Here is a 26560-nt window from a genome sequence, read left to right as displayed (position 1 = left end):
AAACCCTCGGCGACTGTGCAAGTCGCTGAATGCGTCCGTGCAGCGGCCCTGCGAATATACGCATACGCCGGGGTCCCATCAAACAAAAATCAGGCCCAAAATACTAGCCAACCTGCTCCTAACTCTTATTTTTCAAACAAAGCCTGTACCATGGCATTTAGGAGCTGATTGGCTGGTACTTCATCTCTGTCCCCTTTATCTCTCTCTACGACTTAGTAAATAGACTTCACTGTTCCTGAAGAACTGAAACAACATAAACATAGGGGTGTTGATATATCAAGCAGTATTTATCAAATACATTCTATATGATAGGTAAATGCGGATTGGATGCTATGGATAATGTCTCCACTAGTCCCCTTACCCCTAAATCAGTCACTACACTACATACAGCTGTACCATACGTACAGGCTGATTTTAACACGTATAGTTAGTAGTTACAATATAGTTATGTCTGCACATTCAGATTTTGCTTATATAGTTTCTAAGAACGCATTGTTCCATTTGGTATGCACATGAATGACTCATTTTTGTTTATATTGTATCTTTTAAGGTCAACCACATGTATGAAATCCTTCATGAAAGCCATCATCCTACAGTACAATCCTCATTGAGACAATATATATATATATATATATATATATATATATATATATATATATATATATATATATACCAGGACAGAATAAGACAAAGCATGACGCAGGTTTAGCTGCAGAATACACATTTTTATATTCCAGCCGACATATATGTAGGAGGCATGTCCTGTATATGTTTCTTTGTATTCTTTCTCACAGGTACCTTAAATTTGTCTGGCTTAATTTAATGGGAGCAGCTGTTCCGGCAGATGTTGATGGGCCAGGGTAAGAATTTTGCGAGCTTCGTCTTGAAAAGACCCTACTGTCAATTCATGTGGTTCTCTCTCCAACTTATCCTTCTTATTTTAATAATACCTTTTTCTAACCGTGTTTCTTTTCAGGTCGGTCACCTGACTTAGACAGCTGGGGTCCCAGCCCTGAATCCAGGCTGTTCAATCAGTGTTAGGCTTTCATTCTAACAGTCTGGAACCTCTCTGCTTTTGTGTTTCTGTGTAGGTCTCTTTAGTAAGTCTTGTAGCTAATGCCCTGGGCTACTCGGAACTAGGTGCCATTAAGTCCCTTAGGACTTTAAGAGCTTTGAGACCCCTAAGAGCCTTGTCACGATTTGAAGGGATGAGGGTAAGATCCTGAAAGCAGCCGATCCTTCTGCATGCGTAAGGAGCAGTTTTAAGCATGCTAGAACTGATCAAACTGGATTGAGATTCAAAGTTCATGATGCAGCTGCTAATTTCCCCCCTCCCCCCCTTATCCCCGCACTCTCTGCTACAACAAGGGAGACGCATTTAGCTGCCTCATCACATTAATATGGGCCACAAACAACATATCATCCGTAGTACATCGTAACATTGGCTGTTTTCATTTGGCCTGGCTTATCTCAAGCATCCAGAGGGTTCCCCTGCTGTATCTCTGTAGAGAGAATCACCAGGTGCAAAGAAGAGGAATTTGAACCCTTTTAACCTCATCTCCATAACTTGTTTTGTATATTATTTGGGGAAACTGGGTGTATAGCAGAAATTTTATTATCTGTATTTGTGTCAGAGATAGAAGAGATAATTTGTCTAATCATCCAATAATGAGACTTTGACATTTTGGTTTAATTCATCTTTCTGCACCTTGTTGTTCTCAGTCCAGTCTTATGAAGACTGGAAGGCTTGTCTGACAGCGAAGCTCCACCTTCACTTCCACTTCTCTCTATGCTTTATGGTGCCCTGTCCTACCTCTGTGGCTGTAGGAACACGAGCACATCTTCAAACCAGCGCCTTCTAACGCTTCCTGAAATGTATTTAACTTTTGCTGTACAGTGGGTCTAATTCATGTTTATCGGCAGACTGCGCACGCGATAAGATACCTCTGCGATGCCGCTCGCTGAGAGATTCGACAGGAAGTAACCCTTTGGGGGAGGTGGTGGTGAGTGGCAGCAAAAAAAATGTAGGTGTGCCATGGCTGTTTTCAGGGCGTGTAACTGACTTCCTCTGGAATCATGTAGATAGAGAAACATGGCACCAGCGTTACTACTGCCGCATCCAGTCTGTATAATGTTCCTCATTATTGCATGGATGCTGCATATGTGTACGCATTTGCTATTGACTGATTGTCGATTCTGTAGCCTAAAGATTTGCAATTGCGTAGGCAAGTCTATGCAAACATGAATTAGGCCCTGTGTTAGAACCAAAACTTTTACCAGTGTACATACATATGCTCTCATTTAAATGGTTCCACTAGCTTAAAAATCGTGGAGCTTACTACAGTATATGTATATATATATACATCGTCTGTGACAAAAACGGCTTGCCGCCCCATTCTGTCGGACTCCGGTGGCTGCTAGGGGGCGGTGCATGGCGGTTCTATCACCAGGAGCCGCTGTAATGAGAGCGTCTCCATCTGTAAGTGAATTATAATAATGGATAGGTACGATCCTGCTAATCACAGTTTGTCAGGGCTGTATTTATTGGTTTACACGAAGTATATACAAAGAGTAATACCACATTAAAAAGAAAGAGAATAGAAGATAAAGGCCCTCATACTGTAATTGGTGCTGCTTGTCTGAAGGGCAATTTGCATCCTATATCCCTCTAACTTCTAGGGCCGCTCCCCGGGAGGCCTTCCATCCGAGTAGGCACTTGATGTGCCATTTTTACATGCAATTTATCCCATGCGATAAATCGCAAATAGCACGGAAGGAGCTGCAGGGGAGTTCAAGGGAAATTGGATTGATAAATTGGATGTGCACTGACGGCTGCTATTCTGATTTATCTTATGTGCAAGAGGATCAATCTGTGGATTCGATCCGATGGGCATATGGCCACGTATCGAATTCAATCCGATGTCAAACATGCTATTTGGCCAAGTTTCAACCGGTCAGAATAGGGTGAAATCGGCCAAAATCTCATAAGTGTATGGCCACCTAAATACCTCTATCTGAAAGGTTGAAAATATAATCAAAATAAATTACTGTACACTGGTTATACAGCATAGTTTGTGCATAACGAATTAGACATAATGGGGGGAATTTACTAAAGGAAATTTGTAAAAAAATAGGTGTATTTGTATCCAGAAATTCACTTATTTTTGACATTTACTATCCCGAAAATACGGCAATTTGTATTCGTATTGATAGCACATCAACACGAATACGAATTGCCGTATTTTCGGCATAGTAAATGTCAAAAATAAGTGTATTTCTGGATACAAATACCTATTTTTTTTTACAAATTTCCTATAGTAAATTTCCCCCAATAACTTAAGTCTCCAAAAAGGTGAACTTGACTCTGGTATTATCTGGACTAATATCTTACATTAATGAGGGATATAAATATGATCCTATGGGTGGTATTCAAATACCCATGATCACTGATCGCATGCATTTCCCTCACCCACGTTATCCAGTTAGCCCCAATATGCCAGCTTGTGCCGCGTCTTATCTGGGATTTTGTTCCACCTGTGATCCAAGTAAATTAACTAACATTTTTAAAAATTAAAAGTGGTTATGTTGTCCATAGCAATCAATCAGACTCATTTTTCTATTGTATCCTAGAAAATAGTAGACTGAATTTGATTGGTTGCTATGGCAAAAATCACCCCTTTTCATGTTTAGATGCTTAGTAAATTTGCCCCCTAATGTCAGATGAATGAGAAAAAGACTCATATTACCTTTATCCTGGTTCTACTGCCCGCTGTGTGTTACTGGGAACAGTGAACAGGTGGGTGAGAGTGCATAGAGGTTAGCCAGGGATGAGGAAATGACAGGGATCTGCTTTTGTATGTATATAATCCAGTCACTCCCCTTGATGAAAAAATACTTTTTTGTCAGTGGAGGAGGTACAGCAGGGTCCCACACTATGTGAGTCCCTCAGAAAGGAAAGAGATATATGTATACCTAGGTATTAGAGAATCAGAAGTAAATATACTAAGTAAGTTGAGGGTATGGATCCCAATGTTGAAAGTACTTTAGGGTGGCATTCCAAAAGTTTAGACAGGAATAAATACATAATGACACATTCAATACACACTTGCATCCCTCTCAAAATAATATGCAAGATAGAGAATAATAATAGAGAAAAGAGGTTAGTAATTAAACTAATACTTATCAGAGTAGATCAATATATTTTTTTACCTTGATTGTTCTGCAGGAATCAGATACCAACCTATCATGGTTGTTTACTACAGTGATCCTTTCTGTAACAGTTTATTATAGATGTCAAATTAATATAATAGGTAACTTTGATTTTTCTCTGGGCCACAGTAAGTTGCACCAATTTGTAGGTGTTTCCGTGTTGGGCACTTAACCTTCAAATGGAGATGTAATTTCTGTCTTATATTACGAAATGTGGTGAAAGTGATAGCTGGGGTCTTAATTGAGACATAACTTCCAACTTCTCCAAGTTGGGAGTCGGGATACCAGCCAGGCCATCGCACGAAAATGGTGTGTGATATCATTAAATGTGGGTGTGGCTTTACTGAAATTACATTCCAGCTAGCCACACCCCAATTCTCTGTCACTGTGATGATGTGGACAGTTCTCTCAGTTCTCTGTGCGCTGGCCTTTCCCCACAGCACTTTAGCCTACATGAATAGATGCTGTGCACAAACTCACAGCATCTATTCATTGCTGCCCTGCTAAGCAGAGCAGCAAGTCACAGGCAGGGGTTTTCCAACTAGCCCACCGTGAAAATCAGGACAGTTGGGTGGTCTGATTGAGACGATAGATTAACAAGGTTTTTTTGTGTTTGTGGTTTTGTGACTGTGGCAGATTGGCGTATTAAGCAATTCCACCCTCTAGGGCACCTGATTTAGGAGTTAGAGGGTAGAATTAGCAGAAATGTACAGTGAGAGTGAATTCTTTAATCACACAATGTTTTGGGGAGACCACTATTGTTAAATTAATAAAAAAAAACACCCTACCTTTCACAGTGCCCCTATATTGTTTAAAATGTAATACAAATCCCTGGTATTGCTACATGTACTATTATTATTATTATTCTGCTTCCTACTGTATATAATGTAAGCCCCACTTATTGCTATATGTATTATTATTATTATTATGTGCCCCCTATATATTAGTATTATCTTTGTGGTCTCCCACATGTTAGTTATATCTTTGATGGTCCTCTATATATATTAGATATATTGCAGATGGGAAGGGGACAGGCAATGTAAAGTGAGTCAAACTGCCAGTGGTTGAACTATCGCTCCAATAACAACCACATCTTTTTAGGCATTTTTTCTGGCAGCATTTGTGAAACTGTATATTTATATGCCAAAAATCAGAATGGTAATTAACAGCAGGTAATTAACTTTGGCTATTTTGCTACGATATTCCCGTGGTTTGTCACCCAGCCAAAAATCGCTGCTTGATGATTTTACCTCCTTATGCAAATGACAGTTTGATAAACATTGTAGCAGTTTATTATTTCTTAAGCACAAACTTGTGCATGTTGAGTTCAGTAGCAAAATTTAAGGGATCCAGTGATCCTTTCAGGAAGCCTTCACTCATGCCAGGGTAAGTGTGCCACCCTCAAATCATGGGCAGCTGCACTGGTAGTTCCACAGTGGATGTGCTGAAAGCACACCAGGAATGATTCTTAGCAGTTTCTGTGTCTTTTGCAACATTATACTTATGCCACTTCAAAGCCCTTCCTTGGTCTACAGCCATATCTCCAAATTTCAGGGACTGAGGTGACCACACCAGTCACAGTAATGAAATTTGCAGAAGAACTATGCTTGTTGCAGATTCTCCTTCTGAGTATAGCCTCCAGAGAGTGATGAAGAGATAGATGTGGGCAGTGCATGCGATCAAAATCAGGCTCTCTTTGTCATAAGTATTGGTATAGATCAGGGGCTCTCAAACTCGGTCCTCGGGACCCCACACAGGTCACGCTTTCCAGGTTACCCAGCAGGTGCACTCATTACTCACTGGCACAATTTAAAAGATCCACAGGTGGAGCTAATTATTTCACTTGATTCTGTGAGGAGACCTGCAAATCATGCACCGCGTGGGGTCCCGAGGACCGATTTTGAGAACCTGTGGTACAGATTGATTTTACAGTTCTGCTAGAATGGGGGAGAAACACTGCTGTATCACAGAATTGATTAAAAGGTATTTTTTATAGTAAAGAGCACGTTGTTTAATAGGTGATCAACAAAACTATTTATCTTGCATTATCCTCCACCCCTTTGTTCATATAATAACTAATTAATAAATAAATTAGAATAGATGCATTTAATGATAGAAAGCAAGTGTACTGCAAGCTTTGAATCATTACATGTGCTGTAGTTCTTCATGGTCTTTTAGTTTCTTGTTAACTTTTTCTCAGAAAGAAATACCATGTCTTAGTCTGGTAATAATAATAATGCAATGAAGCATGCATGCAATATATTACCCGCCAATGCACAATCTCACATAAAAGCCATGTTCCCTCCTATGGTGCTAGCGCAACATGACAAAATATAAGTCATCTGCAACATGTTGACTGTAGTATTTTAAAGTAAATTAATAAATAGGTGACAAATTGTATATAATGTATTTTAAGAGCATTGTTGAAAATTATATATCTGGAATTGTAGTTGAAATCTATTATCAAAAATAGTGGTAAAATGTTAGGAATTGAATGGAACAATCAAAGAAAAATTGGGTTTAATACTGGTTTTATATTACAGCACTTGCCATATTAAGATTGTTGCTGGTTATCAGCATATACAGGTATACCAATGAAAAGCCAAACATTGCTGGCCCTCAATACTGACTTATAACAACAGTATCTATTTTTGATCTAGAAAATGTTGGTATTTTATTGTTATAACAAATATATATATATATGTGTACACCAGCTGCTAGTTCTCTACATCAAGGTTTAAAATCTCAAGAAAATAGCTTATGGCAATTCAGGACCCATGGAGGCTAAAGGCCTCATGCTTTTCTTGTACTTCTCCAGTCACATTGCGAATGGAGCAAAGCCGCTGATATGCAATATGCAAGACGAATCTAAAAGAGCATATTTGAACCAGCACCCGTTCTTTAATATCTGGACATTAAGATCTTGCTTAATTATGAAGACTGACACCTCTGATATGGGATCTGGAGTTACTCTATCACACGTAAATTTGTTGAACAATTCACATCCTGTGCTTAAAAAAATGTAGGTAACAGGAAGTTGTTAGCCATTAACCACTTGCCTGGCCTGGTCACATCAAATACCACCACCTTAGGCAGAATTTTCACTGACATGGTCACATCATGGTCACATCAGGGCCCTCTGTTTTCTGATTTCTTCACCCCCGGTGCCTGATATGTAGCCAATCACAGCCCGGGGGCACACCCCCACCCACCCCATGGCAGCAGACATTAGGCCTCTTGTGAAATGTAAAAGAAGTTCCCCCCCCCCAGCTGCAGAGAGATGTATCCAAATTCAGGTTCCTGATGGTCACAATGTTCCTAACTAATTATGAAGCAATATTGTGGTTAATGCTATTTAACCAATGTTTAAAAATATATGTTTTTTTTAATCTTTTTCAAAATATCATCTTAGATATGTTTCAAATAAATGTTCTTAACTTAATTCAATTATAAAAAATATGACAAATGTTAGTTTTGAAATGTGCCTTCGAGGAATTGAGGCATTAGCTACAGTGGGCTATGTACAGTATTTTTCTGTAAAAAAAACAAACAATAGATTTGTTGCACAAAAATCTGTTGCATGTGGAGACTGCCAAAAGACTTATTCTTCTCCAGGTTTAATTTCAGTAACCTATAGACATGGGTCCAGAAATCTTAAGGGCTGATAACCTCTCCAAAAGTTTCTTGTACTAACTTTTTGAACCTCCTCTTCTCATTCGGATAATTGTGACAGACCGATCCAGAGATCTAACAGTTACAGTTGTCTTAAAGCCATGATCTTGCAGAAGCTCCATCAGTATAAATGTACACAAAGAAAAGAAGACTTGTGTTGGGGGCACTGAAAATATGTTAATCAAAATATTATTACTTTAAAACTTAACTTTTATTTCTTTAATCAATAATAATAGGTCCTTTGGTGTTTACCAATTAATTGTAGGACAGGACAATCTTATATGAATTGACACACAAAAACAAAGACAAAATAGAAACAATTGCACCTCTACACAAAATTGGATTGCTGGATGTAGGGAGATATCCTAAGTCAACCCCTAAATATTACAATGATGCACCTGCAGTGATGTACATTATCAATAAAGTATACTGGAATATAGTACAGCCTGTCCGCACAGTGTAAGTCAGAACTGAGTTAAGGATCTCGTCCACCAACTGCTTACTCTCTATCTTGCACCAGAGGATAGAGAGATGAGTGTAGCAGGGAGATTCTCAGGTTCTGGAAGAAAGTGAAATGATTCCTTCTGCTGTTCTCACTAAACAGAGGATTTACTACACACTGATGTCATTAAACATTGCAGAGTAAGTGTTCCAGTGTTCCAGTAGAAGCTCCATCAGACCTGCTTTTTGCCCTTATAAAGCTTAAATTAGCCATTCTTATAAAGGTTGATTAATTTAGAGCCCCAAGTCAGTCAGGCATCTTTAAGACCACTAGAATGCTTTTGTTCAGTTTACTTTCATCTCCTATGGAATATACCTTGGAATTTGTAATGTTCTGTCTAGTCTGTGCCCATAGAAAGATTCTCAAGGTCAGTCGTTTGGGCCTCTTGTAGCCCTGTCTTTTCATAGAAGACTATGGTCCTATATTTCAATGGATTTTATATTGGTTATTTCTTTATCAGTGGGGGTCAACACTACTTGATTCAGAAGAATGGTCCATTTTTAAACTTTGTCTTCTGTTTACCTATGAGTTACTGTAGCACCATTGTTCATCCAGCATATCTCCAAGATATGGCACTTATACTAACAGTGTTTCTGAGAGAAGAGTTCAGTTTTTTGCCTGGTTTGGAGGTCACACTGTGTCATCTTAGAGATCAGATAAAAATCTGCATAATATTCCAAACTAAGAGACTGATGGAGAGCGTTTACTAGAGTTTATATAAATATTCTTTAGCATAATGACTGGGCTGCATCACTTACAGTAGGAATAGAATATTTCTCACCATTCTTTTTCTGACATTTCTCTTCTTGTGTGTGCTGGTCAGCACCCAAATCTCTTTTCTTCTGACAAACCAAAGTTTGTGTTTTCCAATATTACGGCAACCTCTGCACATCTTACAAGCATCTGGAAAAAAGTTCAAGCAGCTCTTCATGCACATCATGATCTAAAATTTCTAAATTGTGAATAGGACGACAATCTTAGACTGAATAAATTTGAAGACTATTACAAAATGAAGTTCTGCCTGTTACCAGTTGTACCTACAATTTACCAAAAAGCAGTGCTTTACTCTAACAAATTTCGGCCCAGAGTCAGTCAAGTTTGAGGTTGAGAAAATCTATGCTACAAGAAAGTTCAATAAACAATGCCATAAACAATGGAAAAGCGATGGACACAAAGAGAGGTCTTCGATTCCATCCAGGGATCTACAATCCAGACAGACTGAAGAAAACATTTAAAAGAACTCAGAAATCTGAATATCCCTTGACCTCTCTGCTGAACCGAGGTTGGCTTATGTTATAAGTTGCTGGGAGAATTTTCAGGGCTTCCGCTCCCATGTTACAGTGCTCTGCTCTCCTCGGCTGCTGTGAATATAACTGTTTAGGCAAGTGGAAACTATGATTAATATGCATTCCAGATTTTACAGAGAAAGCTTTATTTATTGTATTATATTGAAGAAATGAATTATGGCTTAATATACCTAATAGCAGTTTAGACTGAGATCCAAAATGTATCTTGTTTGTTGTTCAGAGGAGGGAATATGGCTTTTTAAAACTTGAGCTTGCATTACATGCATGCTCAGCAAGCTGCCTGAGGCATATATATAACCTGCATAAATCACCAAAATGCTGTATATGAACTTTATCCACATTTAATGTTAATTAAGGTACTTTAATACTATTTTGTCAGCATATGGGAATGTTCATCTAAAGACCACTGATATGACTATAATTTACACTTGTAGGCTAATGGCACATGGATATGGTAAAATGCCACATATAATTTGATCTGATTTGATCTGACATGTACATAAGAACAGCTTTAATTTCACACATAGTATAATTTACTAAGGCTGAAATGTGTACGGATTGTATTTTTGCCGTTCGCATTTTCCGGTAGATCCATAAAATTTGAATAAATACACCGTCGTTAGAATACGTCCGTAAATCCCCATTCATTTCAATGGTATGGTCAAATTTACTAAAGATTAGTATTTTCGGGTACGTACGGATTTTGGTGTCTTCACGTTTGTAATTCTTAGAAATATTCATTACGAATTTCAAGCAGAACACGTTTTTGATGCAAGTTTAACATCTGACCCAAGTTCAACAATCATCTGTGCTCAAGTGTGCTGCCTATAAAACGCCATTAAGCACACAAAACCAACCGACCAGTTCTCACCAACAGCGCTCCTCACTGTCTCCTCTCCTAACTAAACCCACAAGGAGGGAGGGGGGGCCTGTGTGGATGTACTCCCATGTCAGGAACTTTCAAGCAATGTTGATGCGAAAATTTTTCCGAATGGTGGGCGTATTGTATATGAATGTAATTGTACGAACCGTGGCAAAGTACGTATTAAATGTACAATGCACATGCGTCCGAATGGAATACGAACACTAAAAATACGACTGCCTACGTATTACAATGCCATCGGAAAATAGGAAAGTCATAAATATAACACCTTAGTAAATTATACGTACTCGACCGAACATGTCACACCACAAATACGCACAAAGCCATTTGATGTGGGAAAATACCAATTGCTAGTGCGTTTCCCCATCAGTATCACTGTAGGTGCAGCAGTTTTCAGGCTGGAAAATATATGTGTGACACTAGTGAAGTCTTGTTTAAAGACAACATTATTCTCCTAAAACTATATAAGTGCCTTTGCATCTACAGTATTTACCCATCACTGGCTAATCATGCGCTAATCATATTATACAAATTATATTGTTAGCAATCTCATTGTCTACTGAGTGCTGTTTACAGTACATAAGGTATACATGTTAGTGGCCTTTAATGTTACTCATTCCCGTGTGATAACAGATATTACTAGGCGGTTTTGGTCAGTTTTACTACAGTGTTATTTCTTTCCAATACAGGTTGTAGTCAACGCTTTGGTTGGTGCAATTCCTTCCATTATGAACGTGTTGCTCGTCTGCCTGATCTTCTGGCTGATCTTCAGTATCATGGGTGTCAACTTGTTTGCTGGCAAATACTACTACTGTTACAATGAGACAGCAGAAGACAGATTCCCAATAGACGTAGTAAACAATAAGACAGATTGTGAATATCTTATTAATCAAAACTATTCGGAAGTCAGATGGAAAAATGTAAAAATTAATTTTGACAACGTTGGAGCTGGATACCTTGCCTTGCTTCAGATAGTAAGCACTGTTTGTGTGTTCAATGTCCATTCTAAATGCAGCGTCTCTTGTATAACAGTGTGTAATTCTGCCTGCCCTATTTAGTATGTGTGACTGTAGAGCCTATTTATGAATCTGCAGCAATAAGGCTAATTATCGCCACATGTACTCCTATGGTTACAATCATGTGTATAGGTATATATACTGGATATGTATATATCCAAGAGCCCGGTGCTGGTTCTTTAAATATGGTGGACCCCTATGACGTTTTTTTCCCTGTATTTTAAGAACCAGCATCAGCTCATAGAACCCAGGGCTTCTTATGTATATTGTGATTTTGAGTCTATACTCTGTGGCGCTAAACAAATGAATGTCTGCAGCACTAGTCACTAAAAGTTACTTCCCTAGTAACTGAACAATACAATATAAAGGAATGGTAAGTGACTCTGTGCGCTGACACCTTCCAAAAGAGTGGATGACCGTTTCAAACAAGTGAAAAAAGATGTGGGTGAGAGGTAGATAAATATTACTTCCCGTATTCTATAAATCTTCACCTCTCAAATGAGGCTCGGCAATATGAGGGATAGATATATGGGGAAGACAGAAACACAAATAGTGTAATATTGCCAGGGATAACAATTTATTAATACAAAAAAACACACAAAAAAACACACTCCAATATACACAATAAAATTGTTTGTACACACAGTATAAAAAATGTTTTGACCACTTTATATGGTGTCCTTAAAAATATGGTTGGAGGTTTACCAGATTCTGGCGGTTTTGAAAGCCTATAGGATAGTTCTTTAAATCCTTAGAGGGCCCCTGGTTATCCGGATAAACCTGGGTCTCAGGTACTTCCCAAATCTCCAGCTCTGGATGCCTCTTTCTCATACACAGCACTCCAACCTCCTGCAACGCGTATCGGGAATTGCTTGTCCCTTCGTCAGGCAGTGACTTATGGTTATGAGGGGGGACCCAACGCCGTTCATTTATTATATTTTTAAATACTTTACACACCTTTACACAAAGATGCACTGCACAGGTCTCACTGGGGTTTCATGAGGCCAAATACAGGGTACAAAGAGGATAATTCTTGAACTCCTTCACCATTGAGAAACATGATTATTGAAATCTCGATTCAAAGTAAATTCAGGAGATTATACCAACAAGTTTCCCCCGAGATCATGTGATGACCAACTTGATTAATCTTAACCAAGTTCACTACAATCACGATCCTTAGTAAATATACCCTAAGCCTGAAGTGTAGAGAGAGACTTGAAATTGAAGTTTAAGTTCTAGATAGCTGTCTCCAAGGCACATTTTAAATGATCCAGTCCAGCGACTACAGTACATGGCACGGAACTTGATTACAGCTAAGCTACAATAGGTGAAGGATATCATGTTTGTTGTATACTCCATCCTACCACACTAGTAAAGCGCATACTGTATGTGAACTATTTATACTAGTATCTCTGTGCCCTGCAAAAAAAACTTTAGTGCAGTTTTATTTGACCTGATAAGTGCCTATTTCAACTATGTTTTAACTTTTAGGCTACGTTTAAGGGATGGATGGATATTATGTATGCTGCAGTGGATGCCAGGAAGGTGAGATTTATTGTCATGTACAGTAGGATATTATTTCTGACTATGACTAATAAATGAACTATGATATGCATAAATACCTAGCCTTCAGAAAGAACTCAAGTAGTGGGATTCTATAAGTTATACACAAGGTAAGTGACATTACACAAAAGCGCTGTAGAGATAAAGCCATCATGGATAGAAATGTAACATATTTGCCAGCATGTAATGGGAGACGAAAAAGAAGTAGGTAGGCAGCGGGTGAAGGATGCAGGGAGGGAGTTAAACAACCAATGATATGTGCATGAAATGAGGGGGAGGGGGGGGGGGGGCAAGCAGTGAGAAGTGCAGGGGTTCAGCAAGAAAAAGGGGTCTGAGAGGGTATAAGGGAGTGGGAGTTGTAGGTAGTAAGTAAAGGTGGGGAGTGAGAGCATCTTCTAGTATGATGAGGATGGGGGGGGGTGGTTTGTTCAGTTCATATTTCCATGTTTGCCAATGTTTGCTGGGGGTGGGTGGCTGGTTTCCACTGACTTTTATTTGTATAGCCAGGAGAAATCATTCCATTGTTGGTGACCCTGGAATTGATTTCTCCTGCTGCGTAGACATGCAAGTTTTTTTATATATTAGTTCAAATATTTATGTATTAATATTATCATTGCTTGTAACTTAATACATGTGTTTTGGACGTCTGCTGTGATGCTGTATGTTTACAAATGAATTTCCATATTTTAGGTCACCCAACAGCCACACTATGAAGACAGCCTCTATATGTACATTTATTTTGTCATTTTCATCATCTTTGGCTCTTTCTTCACCCTCAATTTATTCATTGGTGTCATCATTGATAACTTCAATCAGCAAAAGAAAAAGATAAGTATTTTATTGATTGAAAATGACAAGATTTTATAATTGAATATTTCTTTTCCATGTTGCTCATTTGCTCATGCAAGAATGAATCCCAATGTAATCAGTAGAATGAGCAGAAGACCATATGTACTGTAATAGACTGTAAGTAGACTGACCAGCTGTACATTGTATCTCCTTGTAGTGCAGTGGTTCTCAACCTCGCTCCTCAGGACCCCCCAGCAGTTCACGTTTTCCAGGTCACCCCACGGGTGCACTCATTATTCACTGACACATTTTAAAAGATCCACAGGTGGGGCTAATTACTTCACTTGTGATTCTGTGTGGAGACCAGGAAAACGTGCACTGTTGGGGGGTCCTGAGGACCAAAGGTGAGAATCACTGCTGTAGTGCCTTGGCTCTGAACCAGTAAGAGAGGGGCTAATTTATCACATAATAGGCCAAATGTCATAGGGTGAGAGAATCAGAAAGTGATAGATTTTGGGAGAGTTTTCCCATTTTTTTTAAGCAGCAATCATTTACACTGCAAATCCAGGTTGACTTTGCCATGAAATTGATTGCCGCTTAAAAATAAAAGTGAAAACTCTCCCAAAATCTCTCACTTTCTGATTCTCTCACCCTATCACATTTGGCCCTATATTTGAGGCTATTTCCTTAAAAACAACCAGTTTTGGGGGGTTAGCCGCAAATATTGAGTATTTATTTTATAAAATTCACTTGAGTGCTATGGGCAACTTTCCCACTCATTTTTCTTTAGGATTCTTAATACATCTCCCCCTTTATACTGTATATACCTTGTTGGTCATGTATGCACCAATGAGTTTGAATGAGATCTGTATAAGTGTGAAATAAGGGATGTGGGAGAGGAAAAAGAAGCTGTGCCGGGGACAAAATAATAGGTAGACATACACAGGGAATAACCATCAATCCTCAGCCTGATACAGATTGTAACCAGATCAGTGGTTTCTTTTTTACTTTGGAGGTCAGGACATCTTCATGACAGAAGAGCAGAAAAAGTATTACAATGCTATGAAGAAGTTGGGCTCGAAGAAACCACAGAAACCCATCCCTAGACCATTGGTAAGGATGAAACAAAGTCAAATAGGAAATGTTCTATTCATGTTTTTGTTTAATTAGCACTAAACACATCTACGTGTACATGCATACTATGAATAAGAGTATCTGATTATTTCATTGCTTGGTGAATAGGGGTGATTCAGGTTGGCTCGCACAATACATTTGGTTTGCTAATGGACAAAACCATGGGCCTTATTCTGGTCGATGCGGTCCGTTCTGCATTCTTTCGGAGTGCACTTTTTAGCCGTCTGCGCATGCGTAGGCAACGCTATGTGCATGTGCCACGCATGGTCTCCGTACTCGTTCTCACTAATACTGTCCAGAAATATCCACCGAATTGAATCGGGAAATATGGGCGTCATTCGGACTTACAAAAGGGCGTGGTTTCAAAGTGGGAAAAACTGGGTGTAAATATGGGCGTACACGATGGAGTGCACGAACTGTCGTAGGCGTGCATTCGGACAGCACACCGACTTCAAACGAACCAACACGCATGAAATATGCGGTCTTCATAAGCAAGTTTCACTTTGCGGAGAGCACTTGTTCATGCGCTAGGCATTCGGTTCGCCCAATTATTACGCCCGCACCTGAAACACTGTCAGCTAAACACAATACAATCCACTCCTCTACTCATTACTCATTAATTACACTCTTTTCATTGCTTCAATTGAAAGCATTGCGTGCAATTATGATATAATATGCATACATAAAACCTAGGTAAAGGGGTAACAATGAATGAATAGCACTTCACATGATGTAAGGGTTAATCTAAAGCGGTACTAATGTGTTTAAGTATCAATTAGGATTTAATTGATGACAATTACAAACAATCCATTTTTTATGAGGTTGGCTAATTGCATAAGTGTGTCATGTGACAGATGTATGACTTCAGATAGCAGTCGTGAGTTTTGCGGACATACCCCGCATCGGTGCGTACGGGAAGCTTCCCGTCCGTTCTGACGCTGTAAGACCGTGCAGAATCTTTGTGTGGCCACCGCACACGCACGGTTTGGATGTAGTCCGAAAACACACCCTCTTCTTAGAGAGTGAGTCCGTCTGAATGCGGAGGACCTGTGGGCGTTTGTTCTTACAATGTCCGCACAGCGTGGCGTTCAGTCAGCTCCAAAAGAATTCGGAACAGACCGCACCAACCAGAATAACCTCCCATGTGCACTGCAGGTGGGGCTGATGTAACATGTGCAGATAGAGTTAGATTTTGTTTGGGTGTGTGCTTCAAACTGATATCTATATTGCAATATATATTGTAATAAAAAAGCATCAAGTATTTACCCTGCACAGAAACAAAATAACTCACCCAAATCTAACTCTCTCTGCACATGTTACATCAGCCCCACCTGCAGTGCACATGGTTATGTCCATTAATAAACCAAATGTGCTTTGTGAGCCAACCTGAATCACCCCTGTTGCTCAAAGCAAATAACACCAATTCCCAGCGCTACACCTTTGTCACCATGCACAAATATACTCCCATATCCGATATTGCATGCAATGCAGACTTTTTTTACCTGCTGTACCTCTACCGCTATTACAACAGTGAAGCATAATTTAAATATTAAATTCTAGATTTATAGATTTTTTATTGAAATTAATAATGCAATGAGAGTTATTTACAAAAGAAGAGCCCATACGCAAAAATATAAATGCTCATTAATGCTGACCAAGACTATCGGCATAAAGGTTATGTGGCATCATTACATTTCAAGTTAATGGACAAATTGAACAAGAATTGGTAAGTTGGTCTCAGGTGAATGGCTATACCATTTCCTATCCATTGGAGTTATTCCGACCTGCGAATTTGCAGGCCATTATCGATAGAATGCTCATGCTTACAGATCCTAGCTCGCATGTGCGAGGCTGTCCTGCGATAAAATCATGCTTTTTTATCGCTGGCCATACGCAAGTTGATTGACAGAAAGCCTGCATTTGCGGGTGGTAACTGGCCGTTTTCTGGGAGTGCAAGGGAAAATGCAGGTGTGCCCAGGCGCTTGAGGGTAAGGTGTGTGATGTCAGCTTCGGCCCCGATCCAACTGTCTTCATTGCAGCCATGAGTAAGTCCTTTGCTATGTACTGACTGCACACACAGGAAAAATCATTAGATGATCGGCAGGTTGCGAATGTATTTGTAAGTATTGGCTGATCCAGCTAATTCAGGCTAGATTGGGGTGGGATTTCACTCTGGTGGGGCAGCATATACCTGCTGAATAACCTCACCATGTCTTAGACTATCACTGAGGTCAGAAGGTGAGTGGAGCAGTCATGCCAATAGTAGTCATCTTCTATCTGCTTTAACAAGTTTGTTCTCAGGCATGACTCACATCATCGCTACTGCAATCACAGGTGTGTGCAAAAAATATTTGTTTTCATGGTCACACTATACTGGTTATTGTGAGTTGGTGGCAATTTTCAGTTGTATACATTATTAGACTATAACCACTGATGTATGTCAAAATGACAGTACATTAGCCACCTTGTTAAACATGTCAAAACTTACCAGCAGTATATGTTGCCAACCTGAAGCAGATGGCAACCTATAAAAAATGTTTACAGTTGACCCATAGGTATTTTAGGTTTTAAGGGGGAGATGTATCAAAGCTTAGAGAGAGATAGGCCAAGTACTCACTTGTATGATATCATAACGATATGTAATTTTGGGACAAATCGGAACAACATATTGTATAGATTATATAGTGGGTACAGTTAAATGAGCGCTCCCACGGGTCATATAAATGTATATCTTCTGGTTGGCCGCGCTGCACGGCCAATTAGAAGATATTGTGTACTATGTGATGTATTTAAATGAATGACAAATCTATATATTGTTCTGGCTGTCATAAAATTGCACAGTTTGTATGGACAATGTCGCTTGGTCCATGACAAAGGAAAGTTGAAACAACCATCTTGTCAACAGGCCATCGGTCAGATGTGTACCCAGCCTTAAATTGGATAGCGATAAAGTATCAACCAATCAGCTCTTAATTGTAATTTTAGAAACATAGCCTGTAACAAGACATGAATGGTTGATACTGGTACTTTATCTCTCTATGGGCCTTATTTTGGTTCACTCTTTCTGACAAAATACTTCTTAGATGGACAAAACCATATGCACTGCAGGGGGGCAGATGTAACATGTGCAGAGAGAATTAGATTTGGGTGAGTAATTTTGTTTCTGTGCAGGGAAAATACTGGCTGCTTTATTTTTACACTTCAATATAGATCTCACTTTGAAATAAAACCCCACCCAAATCTAATTCTCTCTGCACATGTTACATCTGCCCCACCTGCAGTGCATATGGTTTTGTCCATCTAAGAAGGATTTTGTCAGAAAGAGTGAACCAAAATAAGGCCCTATGTTATCTCTATCGAGGTTTGGTTCATCAAGGATTCTGTCAAATAAAGGCCCTTATTCTGGTTGGTGCGGTCAGAGCCGCACACGGGGCTCCGACCGCACAAACCAAGGGCCGCCCACCAGACGGATCGCCACGGCCGTCCGTACACGGACGGCTGGCGATCCGCATTAAAATGGTGGAGGCTACGCCTCCACCATGGTGGGAGCTGCCCCCTGCATTCGATGGTCGTCGACCATCGAAGGCAGGCCCGCACGCCGCGGCAGCTCCCGCAAGCTAAGACCACACGGACAATCGTCCGTGTGGTAGCTTGTATGGGGGCTGAAAGCTGTCATCCGGCGACGTCAGCTTTCCGCCCCCATGTCATGGTAATGAGGGCGTCATGCCCTCATTACCATGCATACGCCCCGCGTTTGCATGGGAACGCCCATGAAACGCGGGGCGTACACATAGGGAAATGAGGGCATGAAGCCTCTCACGCCCCTATACGCCCCCTTTGCGGCGGACGAAATACGTCTGCGGCGAAGGGGGCTGCACATGCGCAGATTGACCTCTGCGCATGTGCAGAGTCCAAACATCGGCGGTACGGCCGCACGCGGGCCGTACCGACCGAATCAGAATAAGGGCCAAAGTCTGAGAAAATCTGACTGTGGTGATGATGATGACAATATTAACAAACTAGTGCTGTATTTATTATATAGTATGTATTTTATGTTCTGCTAACATGTACTCTGTAGTAAGGAATGACAATTTACTGTACCTAGTGCTGTATTCTTAACTGATCCAGTATATCCCTTTCCCAACAGAATATGTTTCAAGGAGCCATCTTTGATCTGATCACACAACAAGCATTTGATATAATCATCATGATTCTCATTTGTCTGAACATGGTCACCATGATGGTGGAAACAGATGATCAAAGTGATTATGCAGAGAATGTCCTGTACTGGATTAATGTAGTTTTTATTATATTTTTTACCACGGAGTGTGTGTTAAAACTGTGTGCATTGCGACATTACTACTTTACCGTTGGATGGAATATTTTTGACTTTGTTGTTGTAATTCTCTCTATTGTTGGTAAGTATCACTGTTTGAAACTACAATTAGTGGCCATGAGAGTAGGATCTTTGCGACATTATGTTCAAATTCATTACCTCATTAGAGGAAGGGGGTATTCAATCCTGGGCAAATTCTTCCCATGGCGGAAAATTGGCACAAATTCAATCACCCTATTCAATGCCCGTTCCGATTTTTCGCCTGGGTGACAAATCCAGCTTTAGCTAAAACTGTGCAAAATTGGAAAAAATGACGCAAATTCAAGTGTTTTGTCGAATTCGCGTCAGTTTTTGCCTTTTTTTTGCTGTTTACACCCAAAAAGTGAGATGGCATGGGTGTAAATGTACTTAAATATGGGCAAAAACGCTTGTGACTGAATACGAATAGCCCTATATTTGCCATTTTTTTCACCTCCACGGACTCTGCACGGGGCTCGACTTCCGGGTGTGGATGACGCGAATTACACGATATCCCTGCACTTGAGTCTCTGGTCCCGGCAGCTGCCGTGCGCTCTACTCCTGGATGGGAGGAGACTTGGGTGGGTGTGTGGTGTGTAGGAATGTCCTCCAACGCGGTCTTCAGGGAGTTACAACAGGGTAATGCATTCTTCAGATGGCATTAGCTCCGGATGGCATTAGCTTCAGCATTCCAAAGCTTTGTAAAATATGACAGCATTGCGTCCGCCATGGAAACCTATGTAGTTGTGGTTGCAGTGAGGAATGGAGGGTCTGCAATATCTGCTGCATTTCCTCCTTTCACTTTGGTGATACTAAATATATGCAGTTACCCCCTGAAAAGGAGTGCAAATATTTATTGATAAATGGGCCCCATAAAAAAATAGATGAACGAGGGTAGGCATCCAAGCAAGACGTGTACAAACTAGAAATCTGCATATTTATTTACTGGCCCAGGCCTTTAACACTTTTAATTCATCCATGTGTAATGATTTAGGTACTTGTGTATTATCACAGCGCCCACGAAATCGGCCGAAAATCTCATGCAAAAATCGGATGTGATTTTGCGGCCGATTTCCGACAGATTTTTCACTTTTTCTGGCCGATTTGCATGCTGTTCCAACATTGCACACCTTGCACACCCCCGATTTCCATCGTAGTGCATCGCATGCAATATAGGGGCATGTGATGCATGACATGCGATGCATGTGAAGTGATTTGATTTGTAATTGTACAATTACCCTGATGGGTGCTTACAATGTTAAATGCACCCCCATTGTCAACACCACCCCCACTATCAACGCCAACCCGAAGCGTGGCGAGCGGCGGCGGTAGGCGTCCTTTCGACCTTTTCATACCCCCACTATCCACGTCGGCGTGGAGTTGATTTTAGATAGTGTATCGCGTGCAGCGAGCCACTGAGCCCGAAGCGTGGCGAGCGGACGCGGAATACATGTAAAGTAATCCACGTCCGCTCGCCACGTTTCGGGCGTGCACTATCTACAATCAACTCCACGCTGACGTGGATAGTGGGGGTATGAAAAGGTCGGAGGATGCGTACCGCCGCCGCTCGCCATGCTTCGGGTTGGTGTTGATGATAGTGGAGGTGGCGTTAACAATGGGGGTGCATTTAACATTGCGAATCACATCGCATCGCACTTGCTGGCATGCAATGCTATGCGATATTTAATTGTACAATCAGGGGAATTTTCCCGAAAATCACATTGCATACCATCGCATAGTACCTGGGGGTGTGCAAGGATTGAATAACATGCAAATCGGCAGGAAATGGCCGAAAATCTAAAAAAAAAATCGGACGCAAAATCGCATCGCAGATAAATCGGATGCGATATCGTATGCGATTTAGATGAAATCGGGCGCCGTGATAATACTCAAGTACCGATTTATATTATTATTAGATATTTGTGGTGAAATCATATATTGTACAGCATGTAAAGTAGAAAAAAATTGCAAAATTTTTGCACAAATTTTACTGTATGTGCTAAAAAGTATATTTTCTCCCTTAGGTATGTTCCTGGCGGATCTGATTACAAAATACTTTGTATCACCAACACTATTCAGAGTCATCCGATTGGCTCGTATTGGCCGTATACTACGCTTAATCAAATCAGCCAAAGGAATTAGAACCCTGCTTTTTGCCTTAATGATGTCATTGCCGGCCTTATTCAATATTGGCCTGCTTTTGTTTCTGGTTATGTTTATATTTTCCATATTCGGAATGTCTAACTTTGCCTATGTGAAGAAAGAAGCAGGGATAGATGACATGTTCAACTTTGAGACATTCGGCAATAGTATGATCTGCTTATTTCAGGTCACTACCTCTGCTGGCTGGGACGGCTTACTGTTGCCCATCTTAAACCGCCCCCCAGATTGTGACCCTAAAAAGGAAAATCCAGGAAGCCCAATGCAGGGAGATTGTGGCAACCCCTCGGTGGGAATCTTTTTCTTTGTAAGCTACTTAATCATCTCCTTTCTTATAGTCGTGAACATGTACATTGCTATAATCCTAGAGAACTTTAGTGTGGCCACAGAGGAGAGTGCAGATCCTTTAAGTGAAGACGATTTTGAAACATTTTATGAAATTTGGGAGAAATTTGACCCTGATGCCACACAGTTTATCCAGTTTAGCAAACTCCCAGATTTTGCTGATGCCTTGGAGCACCCTCTGAGAGTTCCCAAGCCAAACACTATTGAACTAATTGCCATGGATTTGCCTATGGTGAGCGGTGACAGAATTCATTGCCTGGATATTCTATTCGCGTTCACTAAACGTGTACTTGGAGAAAGCGGAGAGCTTGATATATTGCGTCAGCAAATGGAAGAGCGTTTTGTAGCCTCTAACCCTTCAAAAGTGTCTTACGAGCCCATCACTACTACGCTCAGGCGTAAACAAGAGGATGTATCAGCTGTTCTTATTCAGCAGGCGTACAGACGTCACTTATCAAAACGAGGATTTGTTTGTAGAAACCCTTCTTCGACTATAATGGAGAATGGAGGAACAAACATGGAAAGGAAGGAAGGCACCCCTTCGACGGCATCACTGCCATCCTATGACAGTGTAACTAAACCTGAAAAGGAAAAACAAGAAAGAATAGAAGAAGCAATTAGGGAGAGAGCGAAAAAACAAAAATACGTCAGGGACTCCAAGTATTGAAAACAAAAAAGTTAACATTTCACATTTACAAGCAAAGGTTGTTTACAAATTTAATATATAAATGCAGATCAGCTATGGAGACATTTGCCTAAAGATCAAAATCAAACAATCTGCTTATTGTGACATTGTTGCATTTTAAGGCAGTGACATGCCGCCGAGTTAAAAGACTTATACAAGGATGTCATATTGTTGGGCTGGTGGATACTGCATGTCCCCCATCAATAAATGCAACTTAGGAGAAACAACCAGAGCTGCAAGAAATAGTTTAATTCTGTAGCAGCCAAATGAAGTTTTTTCTCATATTATTACAAATATAAAAAAAAAAGCACCACTTAGGGGTTTGATTGTTCATGCAAAACTATATTTGCATTGTTACATTAGTCAAGCAGCAAAACAAGACAAAAAAAAAATATCTGGCAAAAAAAAAAAATTAAAAGTAAAAAAAAAAAAAAAAAAAAAAAAAAAAGCTAAACATTATGCCCATGCCGCATAATTATCACAATTTATTTATATATCTGCATACTTTTTCTACACGGGCTTCATGTGATTTGGGAGATGGGAAAATCAGGTTATTCTTCAGGCTGAAGGGGCACTTGCTCAGACCGATTCCAAAAAAAAATAATAATAAAAAATTAAAAATTGTGCTCGTTCAATGCATAGAAATGACTTGCATGATGGCATGTTGTGATCAGGAATCATGCATGAAGACTCATAAAACACAAAACATCAGTACTGTGTCCTCTGCAGTGGGTAAGCCATAATTCTGGGGCACGCCACTGAATATTGAACACTGTATCTGGAGGCAACTTAGTATATATACCCTTTCACCAATATTTACCAAATCTTCAATCTTTTTACACGTCATGGTTAGGGATTAAAGCAAGACGGAACGATTTGTGTATGTTTATTAAAATATGTTAAATAACACCACTTTTGCACATATTACACACAGATGAAAAAGATACTAGTTGCTGCTTGAGGTTTCCTGGGGTTACTATAAACTAGTTACAAGACAAGAAAATAGCTTCTAATTCTTTGTCACAGTAAACCAAAATCTAGGGCTTATGAAATTCTGCTTTTGTATTTTGCAACGTTTTTAGTCTCCATTCTACAAAGGGCATATATATATAGCAGAAGTAAAGCTGCGATATTTAGAAAACTGCTAGAATAAGGATGGTCTGTATGGAGAGAAGAGTTTGTGAAGAAGGTTATTTTATTTCATTTGGGACAATTCACTGCTTAGCACTTTAAAATGACAAGTTTGCTCCTTGTTCTCTGTCATAACATATTTTTTTTATAGCAAGTTTACAAAATAAAGCTATATCCGGTACCATAGTCTACACGACAGTAATAAACATAGACTGCAAGTTATAATGCAATTTGTAATGATGTTAGATTTTTTTAAGCTGTTACAATGCATTGTGCAGAGTCTCCCCCCACCCCCCACCAAGCACTGCACATCGCTGGGACAACTATGTATGCCACACCTCTCGTTCATGACTTATGTTATATGTTTTACGATGGATCAGCGAGGAATGTTTAAGAACATTTTCTGTGAATGTTAAGCTAAGGATTCCTATTAGCCTTCAACGTTTGTCTTTTATTTTTTGGAACAGTAATTTCTATCATCTTATTTTAACCTTATTATGAGGGCAGTAACATTATGCAAAAAATATAGCATGTACTGTACTGTTTTAATATCTGCTGCTAAAAATGCTGATGGGTTTGATGTAAATGTGGTACAAGAAGAAGGATGATCATGGTGTGGACCAAAATAATAGCCTGTTATTTAACACACAGAACGCATGAAATGCCATGATGTATGTATATTATCATTTGATATCCATCCATTCCAAAAATGTCAGTTGTCTTTCACTTAGGGTAACACCTCTGTGCCAAGCGGGACGTCCTAGTCTGTTCCACAGTCAGTGACACAAATTAAGCTTATGGGGGTGGGAGAAGGAATCTGGAAATAACATTTTTATCCATTTACAGCTAAGAGGATGTGTTACTGTATAAACCAAATCCATACATATGTACAGGCTATGTTGTAAACAGCACAAAAAAGCTGATCAGTGAGGTTCAACTTTTTAAGAGGATATTACAAATGCTGTAAAATATCATTATTTTATTGACATGTTTTTTTTGTAAATACAAACAAAAACGACAAATTAAATAGAATGGCTTCTGGCGTAAGCCAATGTCATCCTTATGTTTTTATTTTACTTTAGCGTGAAATGTATATCCCAGAAGTTAAAACCAAACCATGTTATGACGAGTCTCATTACGGTGTGCAATAAATTCTGAGCACTTCTATGCAACATTTGGCTAACCTTCATATAATATATATATATATACGCTGTGAAAAGTGAAGATGCTTTTATAAAGCCACTTGCAATGAATTGCTTAGGCTGGTGAAAATCACAGGTTCTCTATAAATATATCCTGATTTATTTTAAATATTAATCTGTAGTTCGTTAACAATCCAGTGTCTTCCCATCTTAATTTTGGAAGTACAGTGTAATCGATTGAATGCTGATTGCTAGCTTTATTCGTTTGGAACGCAGATAGCAGAGTGACATCATCACCAGCAGACAAGAGGCACTGATAAATATGATGTCTTACATCTTTTGTATGTCTTTCATTTGGGTGGGGGGGGGGGGGGTGTGAAAAATTGAAAGTTCACTAAGCAAAATAAGTACCAATGCATTGTGCAGTCTGTAATGCAACGTTTCTCTGAAGCTCCAAGATGAAAGGGAAAACAGCTTTTTGTAAAAATGAAAAAATAAAAAAATGATACATAATACTTAAAAAAATTACAGTTTACAGATTATTTCCAGGGCTGCACTCAATAAATGATAAATTAGCCCAAGTATCATTAATGGACTGGCAGGGGGAACAAGGCACACTCCTATCTGCTCCGGTAATTACAAAATGATGGCTGGCACCAAGAAAATACTGTCTTCCTTTAGTGCTGCAATTAATGCAGTCCTCATGGGGCCCTGTGTGGCCATGTAGCAGATTACTGAGATTCTAGTGCCCATGCAAGACAAGAAGCCATATAGTTGATATACTGTAGCACCAAGAATCATGGAGAAATGAAAACATAGTTACTCTGACGAGAACCAGCCCACTGTTGTGCCTATAACATATAATTGGGCAAATGTTTTGGTAGTTCTATATTATGTGTCACACGCAAGTGTTGTCCCCATAACCCTTCCCGCTCCACAGACCAATCATTACCAGCCCTGCACTTCTACTGTTTTGGAACACCCAATGAGCTCTCAGCATCCATACTGGTCTAACCAACTGTAAGCATTTCACAGATATTCATACCTATTATGTAACTGCTCACTTTGTCTATTGCTCTTCATTATTAGAACACGATGAGATTAGAACAAGATTTTATTTCACTGCAAGTATTTCTTCCCCTTTTTATTATTATTATTATTTATATATTGTTTTTGAGACAAAGTGTTAAGCCTATGTAAGAGGACACTAGTAAAACTAGAAAAGATTAATTATGTATTAGCAAAATGCATGGTGGCTGATGCTAATCTGACCCAAACTTGATTTAAAACAAAAAAACGACATTACTACCACAAGTAAAAAGGACAAATAAATAAACATTAGTCTTTTTATTGTACAAGAAAGGGTGTCTACTGTGTGCCTTTTTGATGCTTTTGAATTTTTTTATTCTTACTATCACATATGCAAGATCTATAGTAGTTTGTATTATGAAATAAAACTGTTCAACTTCCGGGGATAATCTGTAATATACTGTAGAGCATTTTAAGGGGCATATTTGTCAACTGCAAGGTTTCAGACTCGATGATTGCGATGTCTCTATCACAGCCATTTGCTATGTGTTAGTAGTGTACAGATGGCATCAGCAGCCACTTCATACTATATTGGGACCCCTGACGTACTACAGTGCATGCACGGTTCCGCTGACCACA

The 26560-nt window shown here is 39.6% G+C and overlaps 1 protein-coding gene across 8 annotated transcripts in view; it reads left to right on the top strand.

Moving 5' to 3' along the window:
* The window catches only part of SCN8A (sodium voltage-gated channel alpha subunit 8), a 192284-nt gene extending 166030 nt beyond the window's left edge, over positions 1-26254 (top strand). For 5 of the 8 annotated variants that reach the window (XM_083169473.1, XM_083169471.1, XM_083169472.1 and 2 more), the window contains exons 21-27: positions 1092-1214; positions 11263-11547; positions 13081-13134; positions 13843-13980; positions 14950-15054; positions 19223-19493; positions 21454-26254. In XM_083169473.1, coding sequence (XP_083025599.1) covers positions 1092-1214; positions 11263-11547; positions 13081-13134; positions 13843-13980; positions 14950-15054; positions 19223-19493; positions 21454-22601 — 2124 coding nt within the window. In that variant the 3' untranslated portion in view covers positions 22602-26254. The remainder of the gene's footprint in view (positions 1-1091; positions 1215-11262; positions 11548-13080; positions 13135-13842; positions 13981-14949; positions 15055-19222; positions 19494-21453) is intronic. The other 3 variants (XM_083169477.1, XM_083169475.1, XM_083169474.1) reach the window with 1 other exon arrangement.
* The last annotated feature ends 306 nt before the right edge of the window (positions 26255-26560 follow it).

The sequence above is a fragment of the Crinia signifera genome, chromosome 2 (assembly GCF_055691185.1).
Source record: "Crinia signifera chromosome 2, ASM5569118v1, whole genome shotgun sequence".
Taxonomy (NCBI): domain Eukaryota; kingdom Metazoa; phylum Chordata; class Amphibia; order Anura; family Myobatrachidae; genus Crinia; species Crinia signifera.
The sequence above is the reverse complement of the archived record's forward strand: the minus strand, read 5'-3'. Positions and strand labels throughout refer to the sequence as shown.